Genomic DNA, 12331 nt, shown 5'->3' with positions numbered 1-12331 from the left:
CTTCAAGAGAGGCTGGGACCCAGCTGGGCACTGTATGGTATGCTCTTGATATTATCTGCAAGAATCGCAGTCTTGGTAGGGCACGCAGATTACTTCAAGTCGAGTATAAATAGTGACGCTAATAAAGGGAGGAGCTCATCATACTTCTTTTCTGCTCTGCTCTTGTACTGTCCTCGTGTTGCAGCCATCATTGGTATCTGAGCTCTTTCCAAGGTGTCTGTGGCCTGGCTAACATCTGTCCCATGTACATATGGTCTCCAGGAGAGATTCATGGGCATTCCTCTATAGATCTTTTAAAGTTTCTTGTTGTATTGTGGTATGGAAAAAATGTATTTTGTTTCAGTCATTGTGGCCTAATCTTTCTTCCAAATAAAGTGGTGACAAATCCTCATTAATTTGAGCAGAACAGGTTCAAATCACAAACTGTACTTTCTTTGCTTTTCCAGTTCCTCTGTGGTGTGTTGCAAGGTCATGTTCCTAATGCATCTCCCTGTGATAAAAGGTTCCACAGGATTATCCTGTATTTTAAGCAGTCATGAGTATTTGATGATGGTTCAGAAACAGGTAGAAAGCCCAATTATTTCATTCTAGATTGCAGCCAGTAGCCCAGCACACCAGCCTTCCCTCCTGTGAGTTCTGAGTCTCAGTGATTTGTCTAGCAAAGTTCACATGTGGAAGGATAACAGGATCCAGCCATAATTTGATTTGGCAGGGCACCCAACACATGGAGAAACCAAAAACTGAGATACTGTTGCTGACAAGGTCAGCATGGGAGGCTGTACGAAAGAAGTGGGTTTTAAGGCGGTGTTTGAACAGAGGGTGGAGATGAGGTACACAGAAATAAATTGGCCCCTAATTATGCTTAAGAAAACAGCCTTCCTACAGGAGAAAAGTAAAGAAAAACAGAAGCTAGAGCATAAATGGCATATTGCATAATGTAAAGGAAAACAAGCCGCTTGGATTTTTCATAACCACCAATTTTCAGTGCAAAAGTATTATTGCACTCTTCTATTATTTTTGTAATACCAACTGTGAGTGAAAAGATACTGTAATAAGCAAATTACACACGTGCATACACATACACACATAGAAGAGCCCTCATCCTGAAATGCTCTTGAATTTCATGGTTTTACCAACTGACCATTTAGGATTTTGCCCGGTTTTAGACCAGATGTTATAATAACACAGCAGAAATTCTTGAGAAGACCAAAGGTTGCAAACCGTTAGCTGATGGCACTTGGCTCAGTGTTCTTATGTTTGAAGCTATGTGGCAGGCTGCGTGGCCCACCTCAGGTGTTTCTTTTCTGTTTTCTGAGGCATATATATGCATATTTTCATTTGTAGCTATCACTGTGCTGTTTATTCTTATATCCATCATGTTTAGGTTGTGTGCGTTACGGTGTTTGATGTGGCGTTGTAGCTCTGGTTGTCATAATCCTGCCACTGGGAGAGATCCCCACATTTTCACATACATTTGCCACAGTGGACAAACATAAAAGCTGCCTGCATTGAAGCAGTACAAACTGGAATATCGGGAAAGATTTAAAAACAACAAGAGAAAACAAAGTCAGCAGTCTCCAGGCACTTGGGAAGAACCTGAGGAAGTTAGCAGTGGTGCCTGGTTATTTGAAATTAGAAGCAGACCTCTACCAGGCTCAAAATATCGCTTAAAATGTCAGCAGCTAAACAATAAAAGGCCTTTTCTCTCCTTAGACTGAAGAACTATGATGCTGCACCTCAATCCAACATATTATAATGGCATTACAGTCTCTTGGAAGTAGACAAGTTTACAGCTGAAGCGCTAACCCAAACTTGTCTCGAGTGTGTCTGCGAAGCCTAGTCTGCTGCTCTGCACAAATTGTTTAAAACAAAGCAGTTGCTATTTTGAACTGTAGTCAATATGATTCCTCTTTTCATTAAGTGATAATCACAAATGCGTCTGCTGTCTGCGTGTGAGAAGAATTTCAGGCGTGTTTTCCATTTCACAATCTGACAAAAGCCACAACACTTAGCGGGAAAAAGGCATCTTATACCGAGAAGAATTGTTTAAAAAAAAAAAAAGCTGGGCTGTTTTTCTTTATACATCCAGTTCACTTATGTCAAATGTGCATTTATCCCAGCGCTGCGAGCAGTGAGATGCTTGCGAATGATTTGTTGATTGACACATTCTTTGTCCATTTAAACCTGGAATTTCTTCAGCGCTTTGTAAATGAAGGATGCTTATGCCAGATGGATTGGCAGTGTTATGGTCCTGTTGACTTTGTGCTTTTAAAGCATGCTGGTAGAACAAACGTCATTTTATCCTCTATAGCTGCTATTTGCCGTAATTAAAAAAAGAAAAAAAACTAAAACCAAAACTCGTTCAACTTTTAAAACTTGATCATCTTTAACATGCAGGAATAACGTAACACTTATGTCAAAAGGATATGGCAGCTCTCCAAAAATCTTTGCCTTGCACATGGGGGAAAAAAAAAGTCCAGTCCTCTGGAAGCATTCTCAGTAGCCAGTACTACTTGCGTGTCCCTTTTTGAGCTGTATTTTAAGCTCAACAGCATTATGATGAGCAGAGTGAGATTTTCATTAGGGCTACTGTGGGCTGGTTTTCTCTGCCGCTTGTTTTGGGGTGACGATCACTGGTTTGAGCTGGTGTAGCTTTCAGACTGGGGATGTTGCTGATTTGAGCAAGGCTGTGAATGCACCTCCCCATGTGCAGTGTGGGGCGTGCAACTGTGTGCAGCCTCATACTGCAGCTTACAGCGTATCACTGTGTGCTGTGTCATGTCACGTTTTGAAGACTATGAAGATACCATAGTGGGGGGACATCTGGCTGGCTGCCGTGGTACAGGCGTAATTCTGGTGCGTCTCATCGAGAGAGAAAGCACAGCTTATGCACAGTGTGCCCGTGGGAGAGGAGCAGCGGCACACACAGTTTGCTCAAGAATTAGAATAAATACACAAACACACATGCCGATGGAGAATTAAAAAGACATTTGCCAAGGCTGCAGTGAGTGTGACTACCACTCCAGTCAGACTTAGGCAGTGACTTTGCACGTTCTGTTTCACTGAGCTGATGGCAAGATTGCTCTTAATGTAGAGGTTTGTCCTGAGCTGAAAGGGGAGAAGTGCAGCTCCCTTAAGTCAGGTACTGTTGAGTGATTTAAGGGCACAAGCAGTGGCCTCTGGTTTCATGCGTATCCCAGGAGAGGGGGGGGTTCTTGGCAAAGAGGAGCTAGACATTCTGTTCCCTTGTTCTGATGTTCCCAGCTGTCTCTACTAGCTCCTGACTAGCTCTGTTCCTTAGGATGCAGCTTTTGGGTCATAAGGGTAGGTAGCAGGAATGCCCAGCTAGTGCAGGCATGGCACTTGCTGAGTAGCAGCATGCTGGCAAGGTGCTCTCATGCTCCAGCCTTCCCATTTTCATCACCCAAGAAACCCCGGTGATATCCAGGGGGGCTCAGTATTTTGATTCATGTTGTTTTCTTGTGAAGTTGGTGTTGTGACGATTGAGATTTGAGGTAGCAAAAGGAATGCTGGTCTTGACATGTTGTTTTCTTCCTTTCCTGCAGAATTCAATCCGACACAACTTGTCGCTCCACAGCCGATTCATCAGGGTGCAGAACGAAGGCACTGGGAAGAGCTCCTGGTGGATGATCAATCCAGACGGTGGAAAAGTTGGCAAGGCGCCCCGGAGACGCGCCGTGTCCATGGACAACAGCAACAAGTACACAAAGAGCAGAGGGCGGGCGGCGAAGAAAAAGGCAGCCCTACAGACTGCCCAGGAGACGAGTGAGGACAGCCCTTCACAGCTCTCCAAGTGGCCGGGGAGCCCAACTTCCCGCAGCAGTGATGAGCTGGATGCCTGGACAGATTTTCGCTCCCGGACAAATTCAAACGCCAGTACAATAAGTGGCCGCTTGTCACCGATATTGGCGAGCACCGAGCTGGATGATGTTCAAGATGATGACGCTCCACTTTCTCCTATGCTGTACAGTAGTCCTTCGAGCTTGTCCCCCTCAGTAAACAAACCGTGCACTGTGGAGTTGCCTAGGTTGACTGATATGGCTGGGACAATGAATTTGAACGATGGACTAACAGATAACCTCATGGATGACCTCTTGGACAATATAACACTCCCTTCCTCCCAGCAGTCGCCCACGGGAGGGATAATGCAGAGAAGCTCCAGTTTTCCGTATGGTTCCAAAAGTTCAGGGCTGGGCTCCCCCTCGAGTAGTTTCAACAACGCTGTGTTTGGGCCGTCGTCCCTGAATTCCCTCCGCCAGTCGCCCATGCAGACTATTCAGGAGAACAAGCAGGCTACCTTCTCTTCCATTTCTCATTACAACAACCAGACGCTGCAGGATCTGCTCGCCTCGGATGCACTTAGTCACAGCGATGTCATGATGACACAGTCTGACCCGCTCATGTCCCAGGCCAGCACAGCTGTGTCCGCCCAGAACTCCCGCAGGAATATAATGCTCCGCAATGACCCCATGATGTCGTTTGCTGCGCAGTCCAGTCAGGGCGGTCTGGTCAATCAGAGCCTGCCCCATCACCAGCACCAGTCTCACAGCTCTCCTCTTAGCGGCAGCCGTGCCTTGTCCAATTCCATCAGTAACATAGGCTTGAATGACTCCAACAGCTTGGGATCCAAACATCAGCCGTCACCTGTCAATCAGTCTATGCAAACACTTTCTGACCCTCTCTCAGGCTCCTCTTTGTATTCCTCTAGCATGAACCTTCCGGTCATGGGACACGAGAAATTCCCAAGTGACTTAGACCTGGATATTTTCAATGGGAGCTTGGAGTGTGACATGGAGTCCATTATCCGCAGTGAACTCATGGATGCAGATGGGCTGGATTTTAACTTTGATTCCCTCATCTCAGCACAGAACGTTGTCAGTCTGAATGTGGGGAACTTCACTGGTGCTAAACAGGCTTCATCACAGAGTTGGGTACCAGGCTGAAGGATCTTTGAGGACAGGGAAAATGGGCAAACAGGTCAGTGCCCTGTAGATGTGGTAAGATGCTTGGTTTTATTGGAGTTTGCACCAACCACTTAATTGTTAGTGCACACTAATAATGCTAATTTGGCTTGCAATGGCTTGCTATGTTTTGGTATGCAACAGGCACAACCGAGAAAAACTGGGAGGTGTGGAGGGAAATGAGGCTAAGCTATAAAAGCTGTTGAGCTGCAGCACGGTCAGCACGCCTCTGATGCTGTGTCCCTCTTAATTTAGACATAAGAAACGTTAATGACAAATCAGGAAAACAAAGGTGGAATATTTGTGGGTTTTAGGAATCAGAGAGCTCCAGTTTGTCTTCTTTGAAGTCGCAACAGACGGATTCCTCTCTGCAGCCAATGCCACACGTAGCCAAGCTGTGTTACATAGGGATGAGGCAGGGGCTTTGTGGTCAGTGGAGAAATACTGCTGTAATAACAAAAATAGGATCCTGGTCGCAGGAACACCCTGTTTTAAGTGTTAGAACTATGCAAAAATGGTTGGCCCCCCACAAGACCAGAGCAGGTGTCATTTCCTTTTGAATTTCACTGAGAGAATATCTCTGTGCTTGGGTTCTGACATAGGTGCTAATCAAATGTTAGCTTCCTCACATTATTTTTCTCCACATTGCTGTGGTTTTTTTCAGTATTTATCTGCAAGTGGGGGCATCTGAGCCTGTAAACATTGTTTCTGCCATCCTTTGTGTTTCTGTGGGCTCCCACCCCTACCCATGACTGCTTAGACATACATTTACTGACTCACAGAATAGGTTCCATGCAAAGTGCCCTTTCTCCTTTGTTTATTTATTAGTATAGGGGAGCAGATTTCAAAATATAGTAGGATAAGAGGTTGGCTATAAATTATTGAAAGCATTCTGCAAACTTCAGAACAGGGTGCAGAGTATCATTCATTCAGGCATTCGTTCATTTTGTAGCTTACCTCCAACTTACTTATTTTCTGGGGGAGGGATGGAAAGAGAGAATCCTTGTCTTTTGACTTTGCTTGTGGGTGACCCCTTAATCTTCAGTTGGGTTTTCAATCTTTGTTTCACAGTAAATGTGCTGGGGAAAGCTTTGCAGTATGTGAACAGCAGTGGGGAGCTTCCTGAGTATCTCCCTATGTGTCTAGAGTACCCTCAAAATGTGTGCTGATCTGCTGGCTGTAAGGGAGGGCAAAACTGCTCAGGACTCCTTGGTGTAGCCATTCTGCAAAGCTTCCTTGCTCCAGTGGAGCCAGTGGTTTGTGCAGTACTTTCTCTTCCAGGCAGATGATTTCCTCTGGTTCTTTCACATCGCTTTGGAAGGGAGAGCATTGCAGGGTGAGGCTGGGAGATGGGCTGCAACGATGGGCTGTAGAGGATGCTGCATTCCACTGACCGTGCATTGTGGCGAGGCTATGGTGCCAACTGAGTTCTGGTTTTGTTTTCAGTTCCAGTGCTTGATCATTTAAGAAAGAAAAGGGAATTTACAAAAAAAAGTGATTCATGAACTATGAAGCAGAACCTTGTGTCAGGTCACCTTTGTTGTCTCCTCCTCCACGTACATGAGCTGCTGGAATTTAGAAACCCATTTTTGTCCAAGGCAAAGCAGTACAATATGCTTAAAAAAGAGATGTTACTGACAGCATTGTATGACACACAATAAGGCAGCCTCCTGTTTCAGTACAGTCAAGTGCTGTGTGTAGATGGAAGGTGATGAGGAGACGCAGGAGCAGCAGGGAGGTGCAGTATCAGCCACCTCCTTGCAGCAGCTCCCCACTGCCTCTTAACTCTGTCCTGTGCCATGCAGGGAGAGCATGGCCACCCCAGTCTTTCCCAGGGTGTGCCTTAGAGGAGAGGAACCCATACATCTGTGGGTGAGAAGCCTCATTTTAGGGGATGGAGTTGTTTAAAGAGGTGTCTCTCCTCAATGAATTATTGATCAGTCATCTGTGGAAGCGTATTTCTCTCTCTTTAAAAGAAAATCAACTACATTCTGTTCACTTGGGAAGGCAAAGGCCTATGCAGACTGTGCCACCATGATGTGTTAGGCTGCACATAAGCCTTTGCATGTTCACCAGCTCCCACTGCGCTGGCTTTTTGCCTGTGAGGCTTTGCCATTTCCAGCCTTTCAGCAGGCCCTAATTGGTGCTCATAACTGAATTTGGTTGGTTGGTTTTTCCTCTTTCACAAAAGAAAAGAGAAATCAATATACTTTTGTTCGTACCTTATTCACACAGCCATAATTCCCCTGTTAAGCTAGTTGAGGTCTCTGTTCCCCTACCTGCACTTACTTCCCAAGAGCACTGTATCTGCCCTCCACCCACGCAGATAATCATTGGGTTGTTCTTTCTGCTTGCTTGTCAATACACGAATCACAGAATCACAGGGCTTTGGAAGGGACCTCTGGAGGTCATCTAGTTGCTATTCCATAACCTCTCTCCAGGATACCCCATGTTTTTACATCCTGTTCTGCTTGTGTTCACACCACATGGTGGTTAGCTCCGTGTCCCTCTCAGCCAGTGGAGCTGAAGGGACTTGGTGTTTGCAAAGAGTAACCTCAAGCAAACTGACGGGGAGGGCAGTGGGGGAATTTCGCAGCTGCCTGGACTGTCATGAGCTGGTGATCAGCGTTCACTTCAGCAGCGTCTCCTGTGGTGTCAGAACTCCCCAGAGAAGCTGTATTTACCTCCATTCCTTCAGTGATCCATCTTACAAGAGAGCCCCACAGCCAGCACTGCTGCCAGGGCTTGGAAGGGGTGCAGGGCAGCTCCATGCAAGTAGGGCAGGAACTTCTGAGCTGGTTTTGCTGCCTGCAAAACTCATCGAGCTGCATCTTCTGGGAGATGTTTTAATGTGCTATTTAGCTGGATCCCTCTGGGCGCTGCAGCAGAGTTGTGCTGAAGCCACGCTGGCTTGTTTGGAAATAGATGCAAAATACAGCACAGAGCATTTAGAGGCATTCATTCAATCCAGGCATCGCTGAAGTCCCAAGTCATCTTACTGCGGCAGTACAGCACACAAGCCACTAATAGAAATATCCTGAATTTGTTCACAGAATTTGGCGGTTAACTCCTCTGATAAAGCAGATTCTCAGGAAACATGGTAAAATGCCTGTTTATATTTCATTAGTCCATAACTGTTCGGACTGCTTGCTGCTTTATTAATTTCCATTCTGCCTGTTTCTGGATGAAATTCATACCTAAGACAAACCCATAGGTCTGAGGATAACAACGTTGAGTAGAAGTACATCTTAAAAGGTTATTCCACATGAAGAGATCTCTGTTTGGGTGCAGTCTGTCCCAGTGGAATCAGAGCACCCTGAGTAGACATACCACGAGGAAGGTGGTTTTTATTCTTATCCAGAAACCATTTCTACCTGCTAGAGCTGACCTGTGGAGACCGGAGCTGGTGAGCCTGCTGCCTGAGAGCCCCCACAGCCTCAGGGCCACAGCCCTGCTTCCTCCTCTCTTAGCTTCAGTAAATGAGGTCTTGGGCAGGGCTGGCGGGTTTCCTGTGTGGAGCCAAGATGGGGCTTTAACCTTCAAGGAAGGAAATTCAAGAGGAGCAAATTCTTCTGCTCCGTTTCTAACAGGTTGGTGGTTAAGGCAGCAGCACGCTTTGAGCGTCTCAGTGTTGTTTCAACAAGCCAAGGTTCTGAAAGGTGGTTTTGTGACTCGCCAAGCATCACTCACACCCAGCTCAGCCTTTGAACAAAAATATCTGTGTGGAAAACTGTGTTGCACTGGGAACAGGGGTCCCATTATCTCCAAGGAGGGCTTGCCCCAAGCAGGCTCCTCACTCCCCGAGGGCTGGTCCCACACTTGAAAGGGTGTTTCAGCTTTTCCTTGCACAGAAAGCTGCCTCTGCTGCTGCCACCTCATGCACAGCTGGGCTTCAGTCCCTACAGCTCCCAGCTTGGCTTCAGAAGTTCTGTGTCACTCGTGGCAGCCCTGTGTAGCAAGGTTCCCAGGCCTGGCCAGGTGAGTCAGGAGGATGCCTACCTGGCCTTTACTCAGCTGGAGTGAAGGCAGCAGAAGCCAATACATGCATGCTGTGAGTCCCTTGCTCCTTCTGGAAGTGCTTTGCTAAGCCCTCGGCTTAGGGTTTTATTAGCTGAGGGAAAAGGTCTATAAAAGAGCAGAATTCTGTCCACAAACTTGCGTTGTGAATGAAGGATGGCTGAAGCCAAGATGCTGGTCTGGTCGTGTGGTTTGGGTGTTCTTCTGTTTTTGTGACAGATATATATATATATATTTCAGTGCCTCATGCTTTGTCATGTGATTCAGCAGCAATAATTAGGCAGAAACTTGCTGTCCCTGCAGATGCCAAGATTACAGGATGACATACTCTCACCAGATGACAGCACAAACTGATATTTTTAGAACAGCCCGCATTGACTGGTCTCCCCAGTGCTTTCCTCCCTGCATCAGCAGCACTCGGGTTTTATTACAGAACGAGTCTTTGCAAATTGTCTTTTTCATGTGAATGAGCTGTTGTGATTGTTCAGAGCTGCGGATCAGCCTTGGTCCCACATGGTGCTGTTGCCTGATAGCTGGAATGCTTACAGGTGGTTTGCTTTTTCCCGTCCATCTTTTGAGCCAGGCTTTTAAACAGCCCCCTAAAAAGAATATTTTCTTGAAGAAGCGCGTATTAAGAGGTTCTTTTTAGAAGCATAGCGTCATGCAGCTGGGGAAAGGTCAGGATCTTTTTTTCATTGCAATTCAGTGCTCAGCCGCAGTGATGAACTGACAGCCAGAGAGCCTTGTGTTCTTGACAGGCGGAGAGTGCAGGTACGATGTGGGCAGCAGGAAAGCATGCAGCTGCGTGGTGCTGTGGGTTAATAGCCAGCCTTTCTTGCCTGGCCCACAGAGAGAGGATGGATGCTCACAGCCTGATGCTCCGTGCTGGTGGTGAAGAGCACGTCTCCAGCAGGACAGTCACATCAAAGTTGCCCCGATTGAGCCTCTGTGAGGTACATGGGGACACTGGCCCCATTAAATCAGGTACCAGCAGTTGGGTGGTGGGACCGCTCTGCCTTAGTCTGGTTTGTGGGGCCATTTAATCAGCTTTTCCGCTCAGATTACCACACGGGGCAGCCGTTGCTGGAGCCTGGCAGAGCAGACATCTGTTGAGCAGTAAAAGGATGGAGATGTGGCTCAGCTGAAGGAGGCTGCTGTAGCCATGGCTGTCTGTGATTGCTGCGGGGGAAAAAGGACAGTTTCCTGGAGGGTGCTGTGGAGAACAGCATGTGGTCACGCACTTTTTAGCTAGTTTGACATCTTGCCTCTTGTTTTTCCCTGCGCTGATTCCTTTTGCAAACAGCTTCTTCAAGCTTCCATAGATAACTATTTTGTACAGACATAGAGAGCTGGTTTTCAGGAAATGCCTTCCCTCTCTTGCCTGACTCTGATGCTCCTAAGTCATGATAGAAGAGGTTCTTTCTTATGTCAGCTTGGTGAAAATCCTTATGAATGATCAATATGAGCATTATTGGCTTGTACTTGGCAGAGAAAAATAAACACTCTGTGAGGACACTCAGAAAAAGAGTAGATGGCAGGATCCCACAGTGCTGTAAACCTGTAATTCAGGATGTTTCCTGTCATATAGGTATCCTTTACTCTGCACTTCAGAGACCAGCGTTTGTTCTCCAGATTCAAAAGCATGAGCAAATAGCTCCTCCATTTTTGTGTTGTACACTCCTGTGTACAGCAGTTACCCATCTTTTTCTGTCAGCAGTAGGGGTATCCTTGCCAGTGCTCTCATGTACCCATAGCACTGTTATTCAGGCAGTTTAGCAAGCGTTTTTTGCCTTCTTCCTCCATATAGTTAACTTTCATTAGTCCAACGGCATCTTGCTTAAATGTGCTGTGTTGAGCACAGCGTTGTCCCTCAGTCGGTTGTGGTGCTATCTGTAACATTGAGGGGAACAAGGAGTTCCTTCTGGAGACCCATGAAGGGAAGACAGCATAAAATTTACCATAAAATGTTAGCAGGAAGCATGGAGGCACCCTAGGAGGTGATGCCTTGTATCTACTCTCTTCTTCATTGGCCAGGGCAGAGGTCTGAATCCAGCCTGATGCAGTGGTTCTCAAAGGCAATTGGATATCAGCAGTGCTCGTGCTGGAAAGCCAGCATCACTGCACAGTGACATATCTGGAGGTGTAAAAACAAGTGTCGCAGCATATGGTCTTTTTGTATGGGCAGCAACACAGTGACATATGTAGTGTCGTCTGTACAAGCCCGCTCCTCTTGCAAGCAAGTGCAGAACTGCCTGTGAATTAGGTTGTTTAGTATCGGGTCCCAATACATAAGGAAAACCCCAATCTGTTTTTCTTTTCAAGTGTGTGAATACAGGTGGGCCAGGTTCTCTCTGGATGTCTCCTTTTGTACCCATCTGTAAAGCAATCAGAAGGCACCTTGCCTACCCCCAAGGTGAAGTGAATTGATCAGAGGAACGATGGACTCTCTTACTAGAAATAGCTCTGGAGTGCCTTGACAGGGTCCTGAGTAACCTAAGCTAAGGTTCAGCAGAAGATTGGTCCAAATGATGTTCAGAAGTTCCCCTCACAGCCTAGATTTTCCTGTGCTTCTATGAGTAGTTTTCATCAACGGTTGTGAAAATTCAGCTTTTTTTTTTTATTATTTAAAACCTGTTGACATGCATAAAAAGATGATAATCTAGTCGTGGTTTGGTTATGTTTGATCTGTGTTCTACAGGAAGAATAGAATAAGAAAAGAGTAAAATTTCTTCTGTTTCTTCAAATTATGAAGTGCATGGCAAGATAAATGTAGATTTAGGTGAGTTAAGTGGTGAGTTATAAAGTCATTTATGCTATATGGTTTGGCTTAAATCTTCATAGAGGCTTACTCTGTACAAAATGCAAAGACAGGCTTTGGCGTTGGGTGGTTGTGAATTTCTGTGGTTCTCCAAGTTGCTTATTGTTCAGGAGCAACCCATAGTGGCATTATGAACATGACAAACTGCATTAGCCTCTGCAAAGTAAGAGGAGGTAGAGGAAGGTCCGTCAGGATAACACACATCATTAGCCATGGAATCATAGGATCATTAAGGTTGAGAGAGACCACTAAGACCGTCTAAACCAACCACCAGCCCATCCCCACCATGCCCACTGACCGCATCCCTCAGTGCCACATCTCCATATATCTTGAATGCCTCCAGGGATGGTGACTGCACCACCTCCCCGGGCAGCCTATGCCACTGCCTCACCACTCTATCTGAGAAGAAATTGTTCCTAATATCCAACCTGAGTTGTGGCACCTCCCTGCAGTCCTTGGCAAGCCTTTTACTGCAGAGGTGACATGGGGAGAGAGAATGATCTGACATCTTTAG

General features: G+C 46.3%; 1 protein-coding gene across 3 annotated transcripts in view; it reads left to right on the top strand.

Annotated features, from left to right (window-relative positions):
- The window catches only part of FOXO3 (forkhead box O3), an 85452-nt gene that overhangs the window by 65073 nt on the left and 8048 nt on the right, over positions 1 to 12331 (top strand). For all 3 annotated transcript variants that reach the window (XM_085543646.1, XM_015858632.3, XM_085543647.1), the window contains one exon: positions 3567 to 4998. In XM_085543646.1, the coding sequence (XP_085399772.1) occupies positions 3567 to 4964 (1398 nt within the window). In that variant the 3' untranslated portion in view covers positions 4965 to 4998. The remainder of the gene's footprint in view (positions 1 to 3566; positions 4999 to 12331) is intronic.

This window comes from Coturnix japonica, chromosome 3, assembly GCF_054131305.1.
Source record: "Coturnix japonica strain WE chromosome 3, WE-NBRP24, whole genome shotgun sequence".
Classification (NCBI taxonomy): domain Eukaryota; kingdom Metazoa; phylum Chordata; class Aves; order Galliformes; family Phasianidae; genus Coturnix; species Coturnix japonica.
Note: the sequence above shows the minus strand (reverse complement) of the source record. Positions and strands in the feature narration are given on the sequence as shown.